At 37.9% G+C, this 19,423-nt stretch overlaps 1 protein-coding gene and 1 long non-coding RNA gene across 2 annotated transcripts; one reads left to right on the top strand and one right to left on the bottom strand.

The window, feature by feature from the left end:
• Window positions 1-4: 4 nt before the first annotated feature.
• LOC137187539 (uncharacterized) lies at window positions 5-9,191 on the bottom strand. The gene is made up of 3 exons (XR_010929232.1): window positions 7,809-9,191; window positions 1,512-1,532; window positions 5-1,092 (listed from the first exon to the last, which is right to left on the bottom strand). It is a non-coding gene; the product is annotated as an uncharacterized lncRNA (long non-coding RNA).
• Window positions 7,053-12,908, top strand: mob3a (MOB kinase activator 3A). Its single transcript, XM_067596494.1, has 4 exons — window positions 7,053-7,295; window positions 9,199-9,768; window positions 11,030-11,232; window positions 12,464-12,908. Exons 2-4 carry the CDS (start codon window positions 9,351-9,353, stop codon window positions 12,491-12,493), a joined length of 651 nt encoding a protein of 216 aa, XP_067452595.1. The 5' UTR covers window positions 7,053-7,295; window positions 9,199-9,350; the 3' UTR covers window positions 12,494-12,908.
• The last annotated feature ends 6,515 nt before the right edge of the window (window positions 12,909-19,423 follow it).

A 19,423-nucleotide genomic window follows, 5' to 3' on the forward strand; every position in this document is an offset into this window, starting at 1 on the left:
ATGGTAGACTGTATATAACTATGTAAGAGTTCCTTAAAATCAAGTATTAAAAAAATAAAAGAATAATAACATCCTTCTGTCTGTGAATCTTTATTCTATCAATGAGATATCTGAAGACATAATTAAGGCTTCTACTTGACTGAACATGATCGCTGGATCTGTCTGCTAAAACGTCCGTCAAATCTTGTGGTTGTTACAGCAGAGGTGCAAAACTGAATGAAAAAATCAAATAGTAACAATGTGCTGAAACCACACCTCTGGAATAATTTTTAATGCCTAATAGTTAATTATTCTTGTTGTTGACAGTTTCCCTCTGAAGTACTGACTTATTTAGGGATTATTCACATCTCTCAAAAGGCCACGGTCAAAAAGATTAAACCAGAAAAGCATAAAGATCTGGCATACGTTAAAGATGCAATAGAAATTAGGTACAGGCCCTGTAGACTCCAATGTGTACAACTGAGCCATTTGCATTGAAAAAGCCTGATGAACATTATGGTAAATCTCGATTTACAAGGCGCCCAAAACATATAATAATATGTTTAGAATCATAGGAAAATATGACTGAATATGCAAACATTAGCAAAGTTCATGATTATAGTCTTTTATGATGGTTTCAGAATAATATTATAATTGACCATTAATCAATAATAATTATCAATAATCAGTAGTATAAAGGGTCATCATGTGTTGACTGTGTGTGACATGAAGTGGTATATAAATCACTTCATCTCTATGTACCAGGTATATTATATCTTGTGAGCCATATGATGTGGATTATATGAAACTTTCTCAAATCGGCTTGTTCTTGTTGAAATATAGAAAAAAACAAAGAAAACGAAAACGTAAAAACAAAGCAAAAAAGGAAAAGGACAAAAAACAAAGGAAAAAGGAAACACACACACACACATGCACACTCTAAAACAATGTGTTAGTTCACACTAAGTGGCATCCTTTCACAGAGCCCAGTGGAGCGTGCTGGTGTGACTCCGCTCTCAGGCTCTACTGATGGAGGAAACTGCTGCTCTGAGATGGACAACATGGACGTCATGGTGGTGATGGGGAGAAAGTGGGTTGCACAATATAGTAGGTCTGAAAGACAGAGTGCAGAATTGCAATGATATTTAAAGAGCAGCACCAAGAGTCTGATTGGCTAGAGGAGCGAGGCCACAAAGATCATCGGTCAGGTGTGGTGACGTCAGAATTGAGAATTTTGACAGCGTGGGAAAGAGGAAGTGACAGAGAAACAGAACAGAAGGAAACAGCAACATTCATACATGATATTTAAAGGCAGCGTGATGACAGAGATCTTGAACTTATGGCATAGCTTCATGTCAATAATGAGAGATCAATAGAAAAGAAAGTGAATAACAATGTTTATTGTGATAAGCAACACAGAGATTTTATCGATTAAACTCAGTCGATATGAGGCATCTTCATAGCAGGCGTAGGCCCTTAAGAAGATAAGAGACAGGACAGGATCCCCCCAAATGAAATGAAAGCATTCTTACCATGCCGAGGATGATTCAATTCTGAGAGGAGATAAGGAGAATATCATGAAACAATGTTCCAGACAATTACACAGTAAACATAATTAGCGATAAGAGTGATTCACCTACATGAACAATTGTTAGGACTTAAGATATGGAAAAAAGGGGAGAGATAGAATTCCTGTGAAGGAGGCTAAAGGCCGTCGGAGGCTAAACATGGAGGAATTAATTAATGTTGTGAAATCATAAATGAGAAACCACCACCAGCTATATGCAGGACTTATCCCATGAGTTTTAGGGCTTGAGGGATTTTTTGAGCAGAGAGGATGACGTAGAAGTCATGTAGAATGTATGTGGAGTATGCCGAAGATGACCAGTGGCCCATTTGTTGAGAAGGATCCATCTGCAGTCTTTGCAGACTCAGACAACACACTCACTTCACTACATGACCCGATGACAGCATGTTACGCAAGACACACACACCCTGATATTCCAACCCTAACCATCTCACTCCTCATGCCATGTGGGTGTGTCATGTAGTAAAGTGGATGTGTCGTGTAGAGGACTGTGAGTCTCACGGTTGTCTTCCAACTATTTGTGATGTCACAAATAAACGTGTTTCATAAAGTCCACTTTCAGCAGCTGAACATGATAGCAGCCTTCACGTGTCAAACTCTGCACATTCATCATTCTGCAGAGTAAAGCTGTGAACCAAGGCACATGGCCGGAGCAAGAGGAAAGCACAAAGCTAACAGGTGTCTTAAATATCCCTCAGCCTGAGGGAAGGGAAGGGAGGGGCTGGCAAACAGACAAGGGTTGCGTTCAAGAGCAGTTAGTGGAAGCGTTTCCTAGTGCTCCCTACCACAAATGCAAACAGTTTTCTCATGATCATGAAATAATGATATTGTAATCTCAAGAAAACAAGCTTGATATGTTGGGATAACGACAAATATTTTGTCATAAGAAAATTCCACAAAAAATATCCACTCATTGCCCAAAAATGAATGTCTGTGGCCTTTTTTTATAGTTTATTAATCATTTTAAATCTAATTGATTTTTATTAAATGAGCCATTATTCTTGTTATTGAAATGCAAGCACACACAAGGATGATCATTCAGTAGACACTTTATCAGTGGATGCATACACTGCACCATAAAGGACTGACAATGTTAGACTTGCTTATCAGTGTGTGTGTGTGTGTGTGTGTGTGTGTGTGTGTGTGTGTGTGTGTGTGTTTGTGTGTGAATGTAGGAACAGGGTGGATGCTTGTGTTTATGTGTACATTTATATCACAACACAAGCTTGTGAAATCACTGACAACCTTACTGTCCTCCAGCAGATGAGATGGCAGGACCAGAGGAAAAAAAAAACAAAACACAATCATGTTATGTTTTTACTGAAAGCACACAGTGGGAAGAATGAGAAAGGGACACAGTGGGGACATTCACAATGAAATGCACTGGGCTCAGCTGAGTATAATAACAGTATGTCTAAGACTCAGGAAGAGAGAAAGGTCACAAAACCAAATTCTCCAGGAATTACCCGGAGCCTTTAGGCCAGAAACCTCAGTGTCATCTTTGACTCAGAACTAAACTTTAAGGCTCATGTGGGGTTTGTCACCAAAGCTGCTTTTTTTATCATCTCAATTATATAACCAAATTTCGACCATTTTGCTCTTCAAGCGACGAAAGAGATGAATGCACGCTTTAATATCCAGCAGGCTGTACTACTGTAATGCTCTCTTATCTGGTGTACCCCAAAAAAGTTAGAAATCAGTCACAATGAAGTCAGAACTCTGCTGCCTGAGTGCTGACTGGGACCAGAAGTAGAGATAACATTACATCTGTTTTAAAGTCTTTACACTGGTTGCCTGTCAGTGTGTATTGATTTAAGAATTCTTTTACTCTTTTACAGCTCTTCATGGTCTTGCACCAGCCTAGAGTCTTGTTCCAAAGTGCACGACAAAAACTTTTGGTGAAACAGCTTCAAGTTTTTACGCTCCAAGCTGTTGAAATAGTCTACCTGAGGATCTGAAAGCGGCTGAAAGTGTTCATGTTTTAAAACTTAAAACCTACATTTTTTGCCTTGCTTTTGATTATAATATTTTATTATCATTATTTATTTTATTTAATCATTTATTTTATTGTATTTATGTTTAATCCCTCTTTTCCATTTTAGATGTCATTGTCTTTTATCATTTCAATCTAATTCTGATTATATTTCTTTTTAGATCTATTTTATTGTTTTTTATTATTATTCTTTTCTTCAACATGTGCATTAGACTCAATATTGGTGTATTAGTCCCAATCATTTGTACTGTTTACATTTGTCCTCTCTTATTATGGACTTGTCAGTCATCTGTAAAGCATTTTGAATTGTGCTAACCTGTACGAAAGGTGCCCTATAGTACATATACTACATAGTACATAGTACAACCCCACTACACAGAAATGTAGATTACTGTCCCTTTCTTACACTGTTATGTTTGTGTTTATGTTTACTGTTTAATGTTCATGTTTATTGCTTTTTCTGTTGACATTCTTTCTTCTGATATAAATAAAGTTTTATTGAGCTTATATGACTTAGCTGGGTAATTTGTCAGTAATTATTTCCTCTTACAGTATAACTACTTTTTAGAACAAAATACTAATCCAATTTTATACAATTAAAAATATTAGTAATAAAGTCAACTGTCTAAAACAGTAAAACCAATGGATCCACAGAGGATCTATTTCAATACATTTTAATTCAATTAATAATCAAGTAGGAGAAAGGAGGGAGAGAAGAGGTGGGGAGGACAGGAGACTCTCTGACATTTTTATTTGAAAAGTGTTCAGGTGTAGCAATCACAATAAATGTGTTTAGTCAGGCTGCCCTCTGTCTCAATAATGACACATCAAAGGAAACACATGTGAGCTGAAACTGAAGGCCTCACAACACAGGAAGTCCTTAAATCCCCCTTCAAAATAAGGACAAACCTCTTTAGTCAGTGGGTCTGTTGTCTGCTTGCAGTGGTGACGTCACAACCAACATCCATTGATTAAAAGCGAAAGGATATAACACAATGGACAAACAGTCCATTACAAGTCAAAGTCCTGCGCTCAGAATCTGACTCATGTCACTTTATGTGGTAAAATGCACTCAAGCATTCAAAGTGTCATCCCTAAATACCTAAAATTGAACATCAACAATAAATTCAAAATGAAAACTTAAATCTTCTCACATTTTAGAGAATTTAAAAAAAAAAAAGATTACTTCATGATTTTCCTGCTTTGAGGTTGGTCTAATGATTACATCCTCTTCTGTGGTTTGAGGAAACTCCCTGAAACTTTCTGGAAGATGTTGTCATCAAAGGGAAATAACCTTGTATTTGCTGAACATTTTATGTTTTAAATTTTCATCAGACAAGAGTGATATTTTTTCTTTTTTTCTCTTAGATGTGAAATCTCAGTAAAGAGGCTCATATCCACACCTGGCTGAGAGATTTTGTGTTTGTTTTATGATCCTTTTAGCATATGTAAAGCGTCTTTGAGTACCTTGAAAATCTCTCTATAAATAAAATGTATTGTTATTATAATTGCTGTGGTTTAAAAAGTATGATATCCCCTCTGAAGTGAAGGTTTAGTGACAAAAATGTCTCCTAAATTGGAAAAACTTAAACAAAGTACCATCACCTCAAACTAGTGCTCATGTTGATGATTCTGCACTGGTTGGCTACATCCTCAAAGACAAACATCTAGCATACCAACAGGAGGTAGATGGCTTTGTCAAATGGTTTGATGAAAATTTTAAATATAAGTAAGACCAAGGAGTTTATCATTGACTTAAGAAAGAAAAAGGCTGCGGTGACCCCTGTCCTGATTAAAGATGAGGCCATTGAGGTGGTTTCCTCTTAAAAGTACCTCAGTGTCCTTTTGGATAATAGGCTGGACTGGAAAGAGAACACCAGTACCGTCTTTAAAAGGGCCCAGTCCAGGCTGTTTTTCCTCAGGAAGCTCCGATCCTCTGATGTCAGCAGGTCACTCCTACACATGTTTTATCAAAACATTTTAGCAGGTGACCTATTTTAGGCTGTTGTCTGCTGGGGATGAAGCTTAATCTCAGAGGACAGGAATTAGATCAATAAACTGATCAGCATTATTGGCTTGACTACTGACTCCCTTCAAGTGATCGTGGAGCAAAGAATAGGTAGGAAGCTCAAGAGTGTCATGCAAAATGTGGATCATCCAATGTACTATGTTTTTAGCGAGCTGGAGAGCTCTTTTAGCGACAGGCTTGTTATGCCCAGGTGCGCTTCAGAGAGATTCAGGAAGTCCTTTGTACCTGCTGCAGTGAAGTTTGTTCACTATCGATGATGATGATCTGATGTTGATGACTAGGATGGTGGTTGTACTGAGGATTGTGATGATGTTGGTATCCATGTATATGTTGATGTTGATGTCATATATAACAACTAACATACATTAGTAAAGTCACATTGATGTTCGGTGCTGTGTTCTCCCCTTATTTTGTACTACCTTAAGATGTGTATGCTTTTTTCCTATTGTCCTAATTGTTGTATGTCCTATATGTTTGGTGACACTCAGTTTCCCCCTGAGGGATTAATAAATTATTTTGTATCATATCGTATCATATCATATCGTATCGTATTGTATCGCATGGTATCTAGGGCTGGGTATCATTTAAAAAATTACGATACCAGTACCAATACCAGTAAAGTGATATCGATACCAATACAGTACTTCATTTGATACCTTTTTTTTCCCACTTCATTCGCTATCCATCATGTGAATGGAAGCATTCAGCTGCATAAAATGCCACCACTTCTCCAAATTCTTATTTTTACACAAATACATTCTGAAATTAATGAAATATTTTTGAATAACTGTACAAAACTGTGCAATGAAGTATTATCAACACAGACTGTATGGGTTGTAGCTACCGCTGCCTGGACCAATCACACGTCGCATTATATCGAAGAAACAAAAACAAATAGTTTTGTTTTTTTTCTAGATCTCGATACAAAAAGGATCAAATGCAGGTATTGTTTGACTGGAGAAGTGTTGATACTACTTGGTATTGGGTTATTTAGGTTGTTAACTTATAGATATTGAGTAGTGATACCCAGCCCTAATCATATTGTATCGTATTGTATTGTGTCGTATTGTATTGTGTCATATTGTATTATATTGTGTTGTATCATACCATATCATATCGTACTGTATTGTATCGTATCGTATTGCATCATATCATATTATATCGTATCATATTGTGTCGTATTGTATTGTATTATATTGTATTGTATCATATCATATTGTATTATATCATATCAATCGTGTCATATCATATCGTACAGTACCTGAATTAATGTAGTTTGTTAATTCTCACTTCTGTTCATCGATATATTGTTTTGGAGCAAATAAAACAATAATGGTATTGTTATTTGACACACACCTCTCTTTGATCATATCTTTATTACAACTGTGGTTTTACAATTCATAACAGAATTACTGCAGAGCCTAAATTAAGGACTCCATTATTTAGAAAGTCGGTACCGGAAGTTGCTCTGAGAGGCGCGAGCTTGACGTCGGTACACTTTTCGGTCGGCAGGGAGGAGTCAGCCGTTAGTTTCTTTATTAAAGTGACATGTTTATTGAATTAACAGTAATTCCACAACATGAATCGCACCGTTTCTCCATAATGTAGTCTGCGTATGTCGTTGACGTAGAGCCATCGATCAGTAACCAGATAATTTTCGATAAAATATCGAAGGAAACTGGCGGAACAGGAAGGCGGAACAACAAGTAAGTTCGCGAAAGTGGCTTTTTTCAACTGTGCGATTTCGTCACCGTTTGATCACCAGTCTGAAAAAACGTCTGTTTTTAGTCCGATTTATGTAAAATGTGATGTGAATTAAGTGGGAATGATGTGGATTTGTGCTGCATTTTGGGTTTTTTTAAGCTGTTTTCATGAGCAACAAGTCCGACCGAGTTAGCTAGTCACGTCATATAAACTTGGTACAGTCGTCATGTGCCCTGCTGTTTAATCTCTTGGCTTTTATCTCGGAAAATAGGTTAAAACAGCATAAAGTTACGACAGAGATGCGATGAGCGTATTTAAATGGAGGTGTAACGTTACATTAGTCTAATATGGTCCTGTTATATTAGTAACAGCCGGTTTGACTTGTGTTTTATTGTAATTCCGCAGATTCTTAGTTTCAAGGCGAAATGAGTGCCTGAAATAGGAAATGAGTCATGTTCACTGCGAGACCATGCATCGTCTTCAATGCAAGCTTTCTGTTTTCCTATCTATCTTACCTGAGATGATGAGGTCAGAGGTGAATCCAGGTTATCTTCAATGTATTTGAATCGACCTCCTCAGGCAACTATTGAGTGGAAGATAAACTTTAGTATAACAGTAAACTTTTCTGTATTTAATGATGAGAATGACATTTCGATTAAAATATGCATGCGGTATATTCACTCATTTATTTATGCTCATGCACTTTAAATTTATGGCTTAATCTTTAATTGATCTCCATCTTTCATGCCAGCTCCCAAGATAAACATTATGGATTTAAGTTTTATATTAGAGCCTAAGAAAGTGAGTAAGGGGCTTAAACACTTCACTGCTTCCCTGCATGCAAGATTAGTTCTGAGACAATGCGAAAACTGGGACACACATGTTAATGTTGTGGAATTTCCCCACAAACTACAATTTGTTATATGTTTAAAGATCCCCTCCAGACATGTTTAAGATGTATATAAAATATTCTAGCTACTTTGAATAATAATTTGTGGCTTATATGGTTTTCCACAAAATAAAAAGTTCAATTATCTTGTTAAAATCCTTAAAATTACATCTACTCCTTCTCCCTCATTAAAAAATTCCAGGATCTATTGATATCCAAATATTTTTCATTTCAAATGCTGGACACAAAATGTCTCCTTTTTTACTGTAAAGTCAGTTCTCAGTGTTTGTGCACTGGAGGCTTCAAGTTTCGACATCGCACTTGTATAAGTTGACTATTGGACCAGAATAGGCTTCCAAACTATTTGTGACGTCACAAATCATGCTGTACGCCCTCCGCTTAAAATGAGATTTTCAATGAGCAAAGAGAAACTTTCCACTTTCAACAGACAAATATGAAAACAGCCTTCTAGTGCCAAACTCATTCTGCAGTGAAGCTGTAGGATCACAAAGAAAAATATTTTTGAGTGGAGGAGGACTTTAATAAGCTTGAGAGATTGTAACAGAGCAGAAATAATGAGTTCACCGATTGATAAGGTGATCAACAGAGTATAAATCTAACTATTTTCTTAATCAATTAATCTTTTGAGTAGTTTTTCAAACTTGAAAGCTAAACTTTACCTACTTCCAGCCTCTTAACTGGTAGGATTTGTTTGTCTTTTGACAGTTAATAGATAATGTATCTGTGTTTTGGACTGTGGGAAATCATGGTTGACATTTTATCTACTGAATGAATAACTGATAAGGAAAATAACTACAAAAAATGAAATGAATTGATAATGAAAGTAAATTGTTAGTTGTAGCCATAGATTGTAATATTTTGCAAAATATAAGGAATCAGTGTTTCCTAAAAATCAGGCTTAATAGAAAATATAACTTCAATTAAGATCTGCAATTCATCTATTAACCAAACTCTCACTCTTTTGTTTTCCTCTCCTCTCTTTTTATCATACGCAGGATCACACACTGAGTCCAAACAAATAACAAAAGACAGTCCATAACAAAAACTCTGCTGGTTGTTTACACAACCTTTTGACTGCTTCCATTTCAACAGTAAATAATTCACCAGAAGCATTCAAACTAATCGCCGGTCACCACCACATGCGACCATGTCCATGGCCCTGAAACAAGTCTTCAACAAAGACAGGACATTCCGGCCCAAGCGCAAGTTTGAGCCCGGGACGCAGCGCTTCGAGCTGCACAAGAAGGCCCAGGCGTCTCTGAACGCGGGGCTGGACCTGAAGCAGGCCGTGCAGCTGCCCCACGGGGAGGACCTCAACGACTGGGTGGCTGTCCACGTGGTCGACTTCTTCAACCGCATCAACCTCATCTACGGCACCATCAGCGACTCCTGCACCGATCAAACCTGCCCCGTAATGTCCGGTGGGCCCAAGTACGAATACCGCTGGCAGGACGAGCAAAAGTACAAGAGGCCGACTGCCCTGTCGGCCCCCAAATACATGAGCCTTCTCATGGACTGGATCGAGGTACAAATCAACAACGAGAACATCTTCCCCACTAACGTCGGTAAGTGTTGAGATTAGCTGCAGATGGTGTGTGAACATCCAGAATTAGGTCACAGGATTTTTGGTGGTTGTGCCCAGTGGGGGGTTTCCACTGCAGGAAACTGGCTTACCTTAGCATGTTAAAGTTATACTAGTCATGCTGTAAAGGATCTCATGGTTCAAATCAAATGTCTTCAAAACGAAACAAGTACTGTAGTCATCTTGTGTGTTTAACCAAGCCACCACCTATTCATAGACTCCTCATGTCACACGTAAGGTTGTGACCAGTCATCATTTCTATTGTCAACTCTGCAATTTCAAGGTATTATCTAGTCCGTAACAATGCTAAATGTCCATCCCAAGTCACAAGAGCTCATAGTGATGTCTTAAAATTGCTTATTGTGGAAAAACCCCCAAAGGCATTCAAATAACGATGATATTAAAATGGAGAAAAACAGCAAATTCTCATATTTGAGATGCTGCAACAAGCTAATATTTGGTATTTTTACATAATAAATGACTTGACCAATCTTCTAAAAATGTCACCAATTAATTTTCTGTCTGGATGAAACGGACTAAACAATCCAGCATGATCCACAGGGACGTGTCATGTAGAAAAAACAAAATAAAACGAGAAGCAGATACACTTCTGCGGAGTGAAGGCATGTAAAATTTGAAGCCACAATGGACAACTAAAAGATGTTTTAGATTAAATCTGTAAGGCCACATTTATTAGATTACACACAGTGTTTGCAAACATTGCACACCATCCTCTGTTGTCACGGCATTCTTGGTTTTCTATTATCTCCGTCTGTAGCCCCGCGCACGTGTGTTGCTGTGGCTCGGCATCTGACTAACTACAGAAACATCCAAGCAATGGATTTAAAAATGGGTCACACAATGTACAACACACTATGAATAGAAACGACCTCTGACGCTCCTGTCCTCTGGAACAGATTCCTGAACTGTTATTGAATTAGTCAAAGCAAAACGACATACTAAATTAATCACTTGGTTAGAGCTGGGGCTTATCCCCCCCTGACCAAGATGTGTTGGTTTTCCATTCACGTATATACTGATACTGGTTGGGTCTTTTTAGCACACTGGTGTCCAACCTGAGGGGGCTTCAGAGGACAGAAGAAGGTTAAAAACAAGAGTATTTTATAACCAATGGCTTCGAAACCTCAATATTTTAAATGTGTTTTAAACTTCTCTCTGTGGAGCAGATAACAAAAAGTGGATTGACTGCTGTGTTCTCATGTCTCCATCTGTTTGACTCCCAGGTACTCCATTCCCTAAGACCTTCATGCAGGTGGCTAAGAAGATTTTGTCACGTCTGTTCCGGGTGTTTGTCCACGTCTACATCCACCACTTTGACCGTGTGAGCCAGATGGGGGCCGAGGCTCACGTCAACACCTGCTACAAGCATTTCTATTACTTTGTCACTGAGTTCAACCTCACCGACCACAAAGAGCTCGAGCCTCTGGTGAGTCAAAGATGTAGCATGCAGGTGGAAACGAAACTGTGAACAAAAGCATTGAGCTATGTACAAATTACAGAGTTATAGATACACAACCTTGAACTCTTTAAGAGCTGTACTGTATTTATCATCATCAATCATTATTTGGATGAATAATTCTAGTGTAGATCTTTTTTTAAAGAATAGAACTGTGTCAGATGTGGACAGAGTTAATATAATAATCATAAATTATTTGAATAAATGTATAATGATACCTGCTACCTTTACAAAGTCACATGAAAGTAAGATATGGCATTGAAATGCGTAATAACATAACAATACTGGATTTTTGAAGCTGAAACCGATATTGATATTCAATACAAATCTGATAACAGTATATCAGACAATATTGCTTTTACATAAATACATAACGTAAAACATTTTCGTTAAGTGTACGTCCTGAGTGATATATTTTACAGTTGAAAAAAAAAAGCTTGTCAGCGCCATCTGGTGGACAAACTATGTAAAATTACCTCAAACATATTGTTAGCATTTCTGTACTGCAACTTGTTACTTATCAACTAACGCAGAGATCAATACAAATAGATCGTTGATAAGCTGTTAGAGGAAGTAAAAAGTAAAGAAGTGGGTAAACTGTCCCATTGTGAAGTGATCGCTATTTAGAAGTAGAAATGCAAAGATGAGTCGATCAATCGATTAGTTGATCCACAGAAAATTAATCGCCAACTATTTTGATAAGAGATTAATCGTTTTTAGTTATTTTTTTTAAAGAAAGTTTACTTTGTTTACTTGTCAACTTCAGTGACAGTAAAGTGAATATCTTTGGATTATAAGACAAAATAAGAGCAACATTTTTCACCATTTTCTGACATCTTATAGACCAAGCGACTAATCGATTAATCAACAAAATAATTGATATATTAATTGATAATGAAAATAATCATTAGTTGCAGCCCTAATTAAATGTATAGTCACATTTTCTACAGTTTTGGGAGACTATATATTCTGTGTGTTTTGCATGCCTCATGCTCTTATATAGTTCTATCACCAAAAAAATATGCAATTTACTGTGTTTGCAATACATGAGCAGATATTTTGACTTTTTTTTTTATTTTGAATTTAAAATCCAGCACATTCTCATCTGCAAAGTTGCATCTTAGCTTACTAATATACATTTTAAGCACCTTCACCGCTGTAACTCACTGTAGCACCTGCATGTGGTTTGTGTCTTCCGCAGAAAGAGATGACCTCTCGGATGTGCCACTGAGGGAGCACAGCTGACCTGTGGATGCACACCGGACAAACACATCCGTCCATCTAGAAGACTGCAGCGGAGAACTTAAAGAACAAATGAATTCAAAAAAAGAGTCTATTTTTATATTTAAGTACTGTAATCTATTTTAGCTGCATACTGTAGGTTTTAACCAAGAACCATGTCATGTGAGGTGTTCTGTTCCTTTTTAAAAGTTTTATCAGTAACATTTTATCAGAGCACAGTATTAAGAGGCGTATGTTCATGTTGATGTTTTTTGTTTTCTATTTTATTTGAATCTCAAATCATTCCAGGATGCTTCTGTTTCTTTCTGTCTAAAAAAGATCTAAAATTAGTACGATTTGTTACTGTTCATCTATAAAATTGCTATGTTGTTTCATTAAAATTCTCTACTCTGTTGTAATTTGAATTTCGTAATCTGTCTTTAGATTAACACTGACTGGTTTTCCTTCCTGAAGCTACTCTGATTATTTTCTTTTTCCCAGGTAGAAAAGATATTATTCTGTAACCCTTCAAATCTGTCAACAGTTCAGTCAGTTTTAGCACTTACATCTGTTGCATTTTACAGACTAACTGAACAGTAAAAGCAGTGATGTAGCGTTTTATGATCAAACCGTCCCAAAATATTAAGTCAGACAATAATGGCCTGCTGGTGACTCCAATACTATCACGTCAATGTTATTTTACACTTTGGGCTTTGGGCCACCAGGCAGGTTCTCAGATGTCAAACCTGCAGGTGTTTGTTGCAGATACTCTTTGCAGCTGAAGGTCACATGAGACTTGAACCTCACGTGACAAAACTCTGGTGGCAACACATGTTTGACAGTGTTCAAAATCGTCCACTGGGTGGCATCAGATACCAAAAGCCGTGTGATGGGGAAATACTGTAATCATGCAGTTAATGTAGTTGCCCTCATGAAATCTGCTCAATGTCCCACTTTATAGTCATGTAGAGGGGAAATGGAGCCTGATTTGGGTTAATGATTCCTCTAAGCTGGTTATGTAAGAAAACAGGCCAGACTGTACTGTGATGAATACAGAGACTTTTCTGTTATGAATGAACTCGGCTTTGCATGATCGGGTCAACAATGGTCCTAAACAGGCTTGAGGACGACATTGTTGATTAGATTTAGAGGCAGTTGTCAGTCATAATGTTGTGGATTATATAAATAATGAGCAGCAATTCTGCACACAAGAAACACGCCAAAGTAAACACAAGTGGTGGAGGAAATACTCTGATCTTTAAGTGAAAGTGCTAATACAACAGTGTCAAAATACTCCATTACACGTAAAAGTCCTGCAATCAAAATCCTACTTAGTAAAGTGCAAAAGGAGTATCAGCAAAATGAACTTAAAAAGAACAAGGTAAATAATTCCCATGACTGGTATATTATTATTTATTAGGTCGTTAGGTTAAAGGATGGCTTCACAATTTTCAAGTCTGTCTTAAAACAACAGTCATGTGCCCAAATGAACACTCTGAAATAGGTTTTTCTTGACATAATCATTCCTACTGTTTGTACTAAGCCATCAGAAGATCCCTTCATAACGCTGAAGAAAGCCCCCAGTCACAAGGCAGTCAGCCCCTGATATGACTAACTCAGACTGCTGAAGCCTTTTATAAGCTTCACATAAACTTTTAAATGCATTTTCGCACAAAATGACTGTGTGGACACACTGTATTTTGTCCTCCATCACTTAGATTGAAAGCACATTTGAAGGGGATCTTTTAATGGTAAGTGTGAACAGGAGGAATGATGAAAACCTCTTTCTCTGTTCATGTGGGCACTTGACTGTTGTTTTAAGACAGATTTCAAGAATTGTGAAGCTGTCCTTTAATGCTGATGTACCGGTGCATAAGTAGCATTTTACTATTGTATCTGGTCGAGGTGGAGCTAGTTAGTGGTTCCTAATCAAGATGTGGGCCCCCTCCAAAGGGTCACAAGAGTTCAGACAAATTTGTACAAATTATTAGGACTTTTAATTGTTGCTGTTTTGTGAAGTATTGACATTTTTTTTTACCTTTTAGGGCCTCGAAAAGTTATTTAAATGAAACCATCTGAGAGGTATAGAGGAGGAATAAAGTCATAAACACCTGTACCAAGACAAGTTGTCCCCACTAAACTCTGTGTTATTATATGGGTTTATTTGTGAATTTGTTGTTTTTTATGTAAAACCTTAAACTGAAAAGTAGCTCGTAACTGTAGGTTTGAAGTAAATGTGATGGAGTAAAAAATACAATATTAACTGAAATGTTGCGGAGTAGAAGTGTGAAGTGGCATCACATGGAAAAGAAAAGCACAAATACCTCAAAAATGCACTTACAGTGCAGTACTTTTCCACAACTTCACGCAGGTGGAAAATCAAATGTAAGAGCCTTTGACTCGTGATGATTATAATACTTCTTTCACCACTACCTCTGGAGGAAGGCCAGGGGTCATTATCTGTCATGACCTGTCAGTTAGTCACCGAAACTGGATGTTTATGCACCAAATCGCACGTGTGTCACTGTATTCACAGCTGAAATATAATTTTTAGTTCCCTTCCTTCATTCAAGACAGTGTTAATACACATTTTAATAAACCTACATGATGTAACTATCTGCCCCAATAACATCAAACGCTGACATGACCTCATTGCCTCCTGAAACCTGATCCTCTTACAGGATTGTCCCTCCTCTCTCTCCCTCCTTATTCAGTGGAGTCATTTCCTCTAACCACTCCACTGTACTCTGGCAGAGATGAGCAGCGTTCTGCTCTTCCCTCCCTCCCTCGGATGTGTTTTTCTCCTCTGGAATGTACCAGACAGCCTAGAAGGGCTCTGCAGTTTCAAGACATGAGGGGAAGTACTGGAAAGAGGCCAAGAACAAGGGGAAGAGTTTCAGGCTGCAACCAATCAGACTGAAGCTTGTCCAGCTCTTGTCAGGGTTTACGAAGCAGTGTCTGCCTGTTGTTTTGATGGTACAGTGTGATTATTTACACGTAAGAGAAAGGGTTTGGTAGATAATGTGACTCAGCAAATGTAGGAATGAGCACACACCCTTAACGGTTTTGTTGCTCGTGAGTTAGTTGTTGCCTCATGCAGCGCGGCAGTGAGTGGAATGAAAGGGAATCATGATTTTAGGGGCCCACCGCTAGAGGGGACCCACAAAATTTTCAGTAAGATTATGAATTATTCAAGAGGGGGCCCAGAGGAAAGTTATTTCATATAGTTCAACCTAAACCCATGCCACTTCAGATAACTGATTAATCATTAAGTTATTTTTTAAGCAGAAATGGCAAACATTTGCTCAGCTTCTCCACTAAGAATTGGCTGTTTTTCTTTGTCTTACATGAGCCTGGGGCTCTCAGGATGATGATGTTATTTTTTCACTATTTCCTGAGGTTTACAAGGTCAATCAATTAACTAATAGAGAAAAATAATCAGTAGATTAATCTACAATCTCGCTCTGAAAGTCACAATACTACACAACAAAAGACGATTAAATCAAAGTGTAACACAATGCATCTCTTTGTGTATATGAGGATATTTTTACATCATTATATGCTGCAAACCACAACAAACACTAATTTCCCTTTCCATTACGGACATGGAAGTGTTCCTCTGTTTACTGTAATCTTGCCTGCAGTTTGCACAATAGCATAAATCAGTGTAATCGCACCATAGAGTCACAATATAGTGTCAAGCCAACCGGTCAAAGCAGATGGCCGCCCACCTAGAGCTGGGTTGTGCTTGAGGTTTCTCCCTTTTAAAGGGGAGTTTTTCCTTACCACTGTCACCAAGTGCTTGCTCATGGGGGAATTGTTGGGTCTCTGTAAATTAAAGAGTACAGTCTAGACCTGCTCTATGTGAAAAGTCCCCTGAGATGACTTTTGTTGTGATTTGGCGCTATATAAATAAAACTGAATTGAATTGAATTTTTTAAAAAATGAAAGTAACTGTGTGTCATTCCATTTCTAACATGTCTTACACCCAATCATTTGTTTCTGAAAACTAATGCACCATGATAGTTTTGTGTCACAACCGGTTATTCAGACATTAAGTAGTGACACAAAGATTACAGCCCAGTTCAAACGTCCATGGAAATAAATAACATTTCAACTGTGTGCTGACAAGGAACAGACTGAGTTGTTGGTGTGTTGCTCAATCTAAAAGATTTCCAAGAATTTAAAAACATGATTCATTTCAAATATGCATTGTTATACACGGTTATGTAAGGAGAGCAAAGTGCAAAAAAAGAATACAAAAGGTTTTTCCAGAGCACAACTGGAACACAGTTGGAAGAAAAACAAGGACTGTTGCAAAATCCTTGGTAACTCCCTCTGTGTTAAAGGACTTTTTAAGGACACTGGAGTCTTTTCCAAAAGAATTACTTGTTTTTACATTTCATCAGCAAGCTGTCCTCCCCCTGTAATACCTTAAGCGCGTTCATTTTTGCCAGAGGTTATGTTTGAGTCTTTTCCTATCGAGAGTCAACTTGCTTCTTAGAAGTTTACTCTGTGAAGGTTTCTAAGAAAAGGTACGATCCGCACTCCGGGGCACTATGACCTTACCACCAGAGAAAAGTATGCAACGTTTTTTTAACAGGGAACTTCAAGCATCTTCTGCAGTTTTATTGGACGAACTAAATGTGCACTACATGAATACATTCACAGGTACAGCCATACGTCTTAACACGTGCATATAGTGTATTGTACTGTACAGTTTATACTAGATAATACAGGAATGTTGTTGCAAATCCTGCTGGTTCACACATACTGTACCTGAGGTCCTTTCAATACATCAGACAAAATGACGTGTTCTAACCTTTAACAAAGCATTTAAATTGTGGCTTTGAGCTCTTTTACTTTGACATGTTCATATAGCTGCAAGCTTTGAATGTTTTTATGAGGGGGGCAGAGTTCAGAAAGGTTAATGTTAACCCTTTAAACATGAAGTTTTCGCCTTAAGCTTAGAAAAATGATCTTATTCCACACTTTCTGACAGTTTGGCTCATTCCAGCTCTCGGTTAAAGCTATTGGATGTTTATACTGAGTGAAATATTCAAACCAGAAATTTATTAAATATTCTAGTTTTTTTTGTGCATGATTTTACACTCATTTACCACCTCCACTAGAGTTAGTAAGTTATGTGAATTTGAACAATGTTTGGCTGCACAGCATGAGTTTGTGCTGACTGGCACACTGTTGGGTTACTGAGGTTTAAATTAAGTGCTGAGGCCACTAATTATGCATGTTGGAGCGTTGGTGGAGGCAATTCTGAAAAAGTGTTGAATGATATTTCAGTGTTGCAGTCATAGACTCATTATGGAAATCTATAGGGTGATCTATCAGATACAATGACACACAGCAACATTACAATTCTGGGGTTTAAACAAACATCTTTATCTGCAGATATACAGCACTGTGCAAAAGTTGTAGGCACTTTAGACTTTTAGATTCTTATCCATTATGCAATAATCAGACAGGCCTCTGAACAGTCCCAAACCTATTCAGCAGCATGACAACGACCCAAAACACACAGCCAGAGTCATAAATAACTATCCTTAGTGACCAGAAGAACAAGGAGTCCTGCAACAGATGGTGTGGCCCCCACAGAGCCCTGATCTCCACATCATTGAGTCAGTCTGGGATTACATGAAGAGGCAGAAACAGCTGAGACAGACTAAATCCACAGAAGTAGAACTGTGGAAAGTTCTCCAAGATGCTTGGAACAACGTACCTGCCAAGTACTTTGAAAAACTATGTTCAAGTGTACCGGGGAGAACTGGTGCTGTTTTAAAGGCAAAGCGAGCATAGTCACACCAAATATTAGTGTTTACTGCACTTTGCAAGAAGTTAACTGACAAATAAAAACTTTTCATGGCTTTATTTTTGAAAGCATCCTCATTTTACTTTGAAACTTTTGCACTGTATCCCTATAAAGCATCAGGATATTGTGGAATAGCCCCTGAACTGCAGTCGTAGAAATGGGGTTGTTGCCACCTAAAGTTATTTATGAAGGCCCATCCCTCTTCCTTTTGACCTGCAGTTACACAGACCCACCCCCTGCACTTCGATGTGTGATCTTGTTTTCCTACTAAACCTGTAACTCCACCATGTGCTCCTGGCTTGGGATAGTCAGCCAAAAGCTTGCGTAATGTTTGCTACCACCGGGCTTATGTTTGAGGGGCACAAGGTGAAAGGAAGAGGAGAGGCAGAAAGTCTCCAGTCACAAGGCAGCCAACTCCTGAAAACTAACCTTACATGGATTCAACAACCGAGACACCCTTGATAAACAATACATTAATACAGAACGGCACGCTGGACTATAGGGATTATATACAGTGACAAAGAACAAATTGCAGACAAAGCACAAAGCACATGGCACAACTAAGCATGTGACATTTAAGGCAACATGTGTCAAGATGCTGAACAGTTATTGTTGTTTTCTAATATTAATATGCATTTAAAAGATCAATATTTATGAGATAATGAAGGGGTTTTCCTTCCCTCTACTGTGCCTCCGTCAACAATATCTTTGTTTTTGATCTCTCTGATGAAATAGTACGAGCATGTCATGTCTGTGGCATCTCACAGTTAGCGGACGGGTTAAGAGTGCACACATTTCTGCATAATCAGAGTTCTTGGATTTCTTTCATTATCACAACCATGAGACAGTGTCTCCTCCTTCGTCTGAGCGGCCTCCTCATCAGGCTTCAAAACGTGCCGTGTCTGCCTTGTCACGCATCACAAAAGGTGGGGGTTGCAACAGGCCGTCCCACTCACCTAGCCTGGTCAGCTGTTTGGAGTGTATCCAAGTGATTAGTGTAAATGTATGTACGAATAATTGTATCTTACCTGAGTAAATTTCTGATGTGCACAATTTAAGTCCAGAAATATGTTGTTTCCTTAAACATAATTCTTAAATGATCAAAATTGCTTA

Source organism: Thunnus thynnus, chromosome 8 (assembly GCF_963924715.1).
Source record: "Thunnus thynnus chromosome 8, fThuThy2.1, whole genome shotgun sequence".
Lineage (NCBI taxonomy): Eukaryota > Metazoa > Chordata > Actinopteri > Scombriformes > Scombridae > Thunnus > Thunnus thynnus.

Coding starts and splice junctions, on each gene's coding strand:
- mob3a (XM_067596494.1), top strand. CDS start 9,351: ATGTCCATGGCCCTGAAACAAGTCTTCAACAAAGACAGGACATTCCGG. Junction 9,769..11,029: donor CATCTTCCCCACTAACGTCG/GTAAGTGTTGAG, acceptor TTTGACTCCCAG/GTACTCCATTCCCTAAGACC. Junction 11,233..12,463: donor ACAAAGAGCTCGAGCCTCTG/GTGAGTCAAAGA, acceptor TGTCTTCCGCAG/AAAGAGATGACCTCTCGGAT.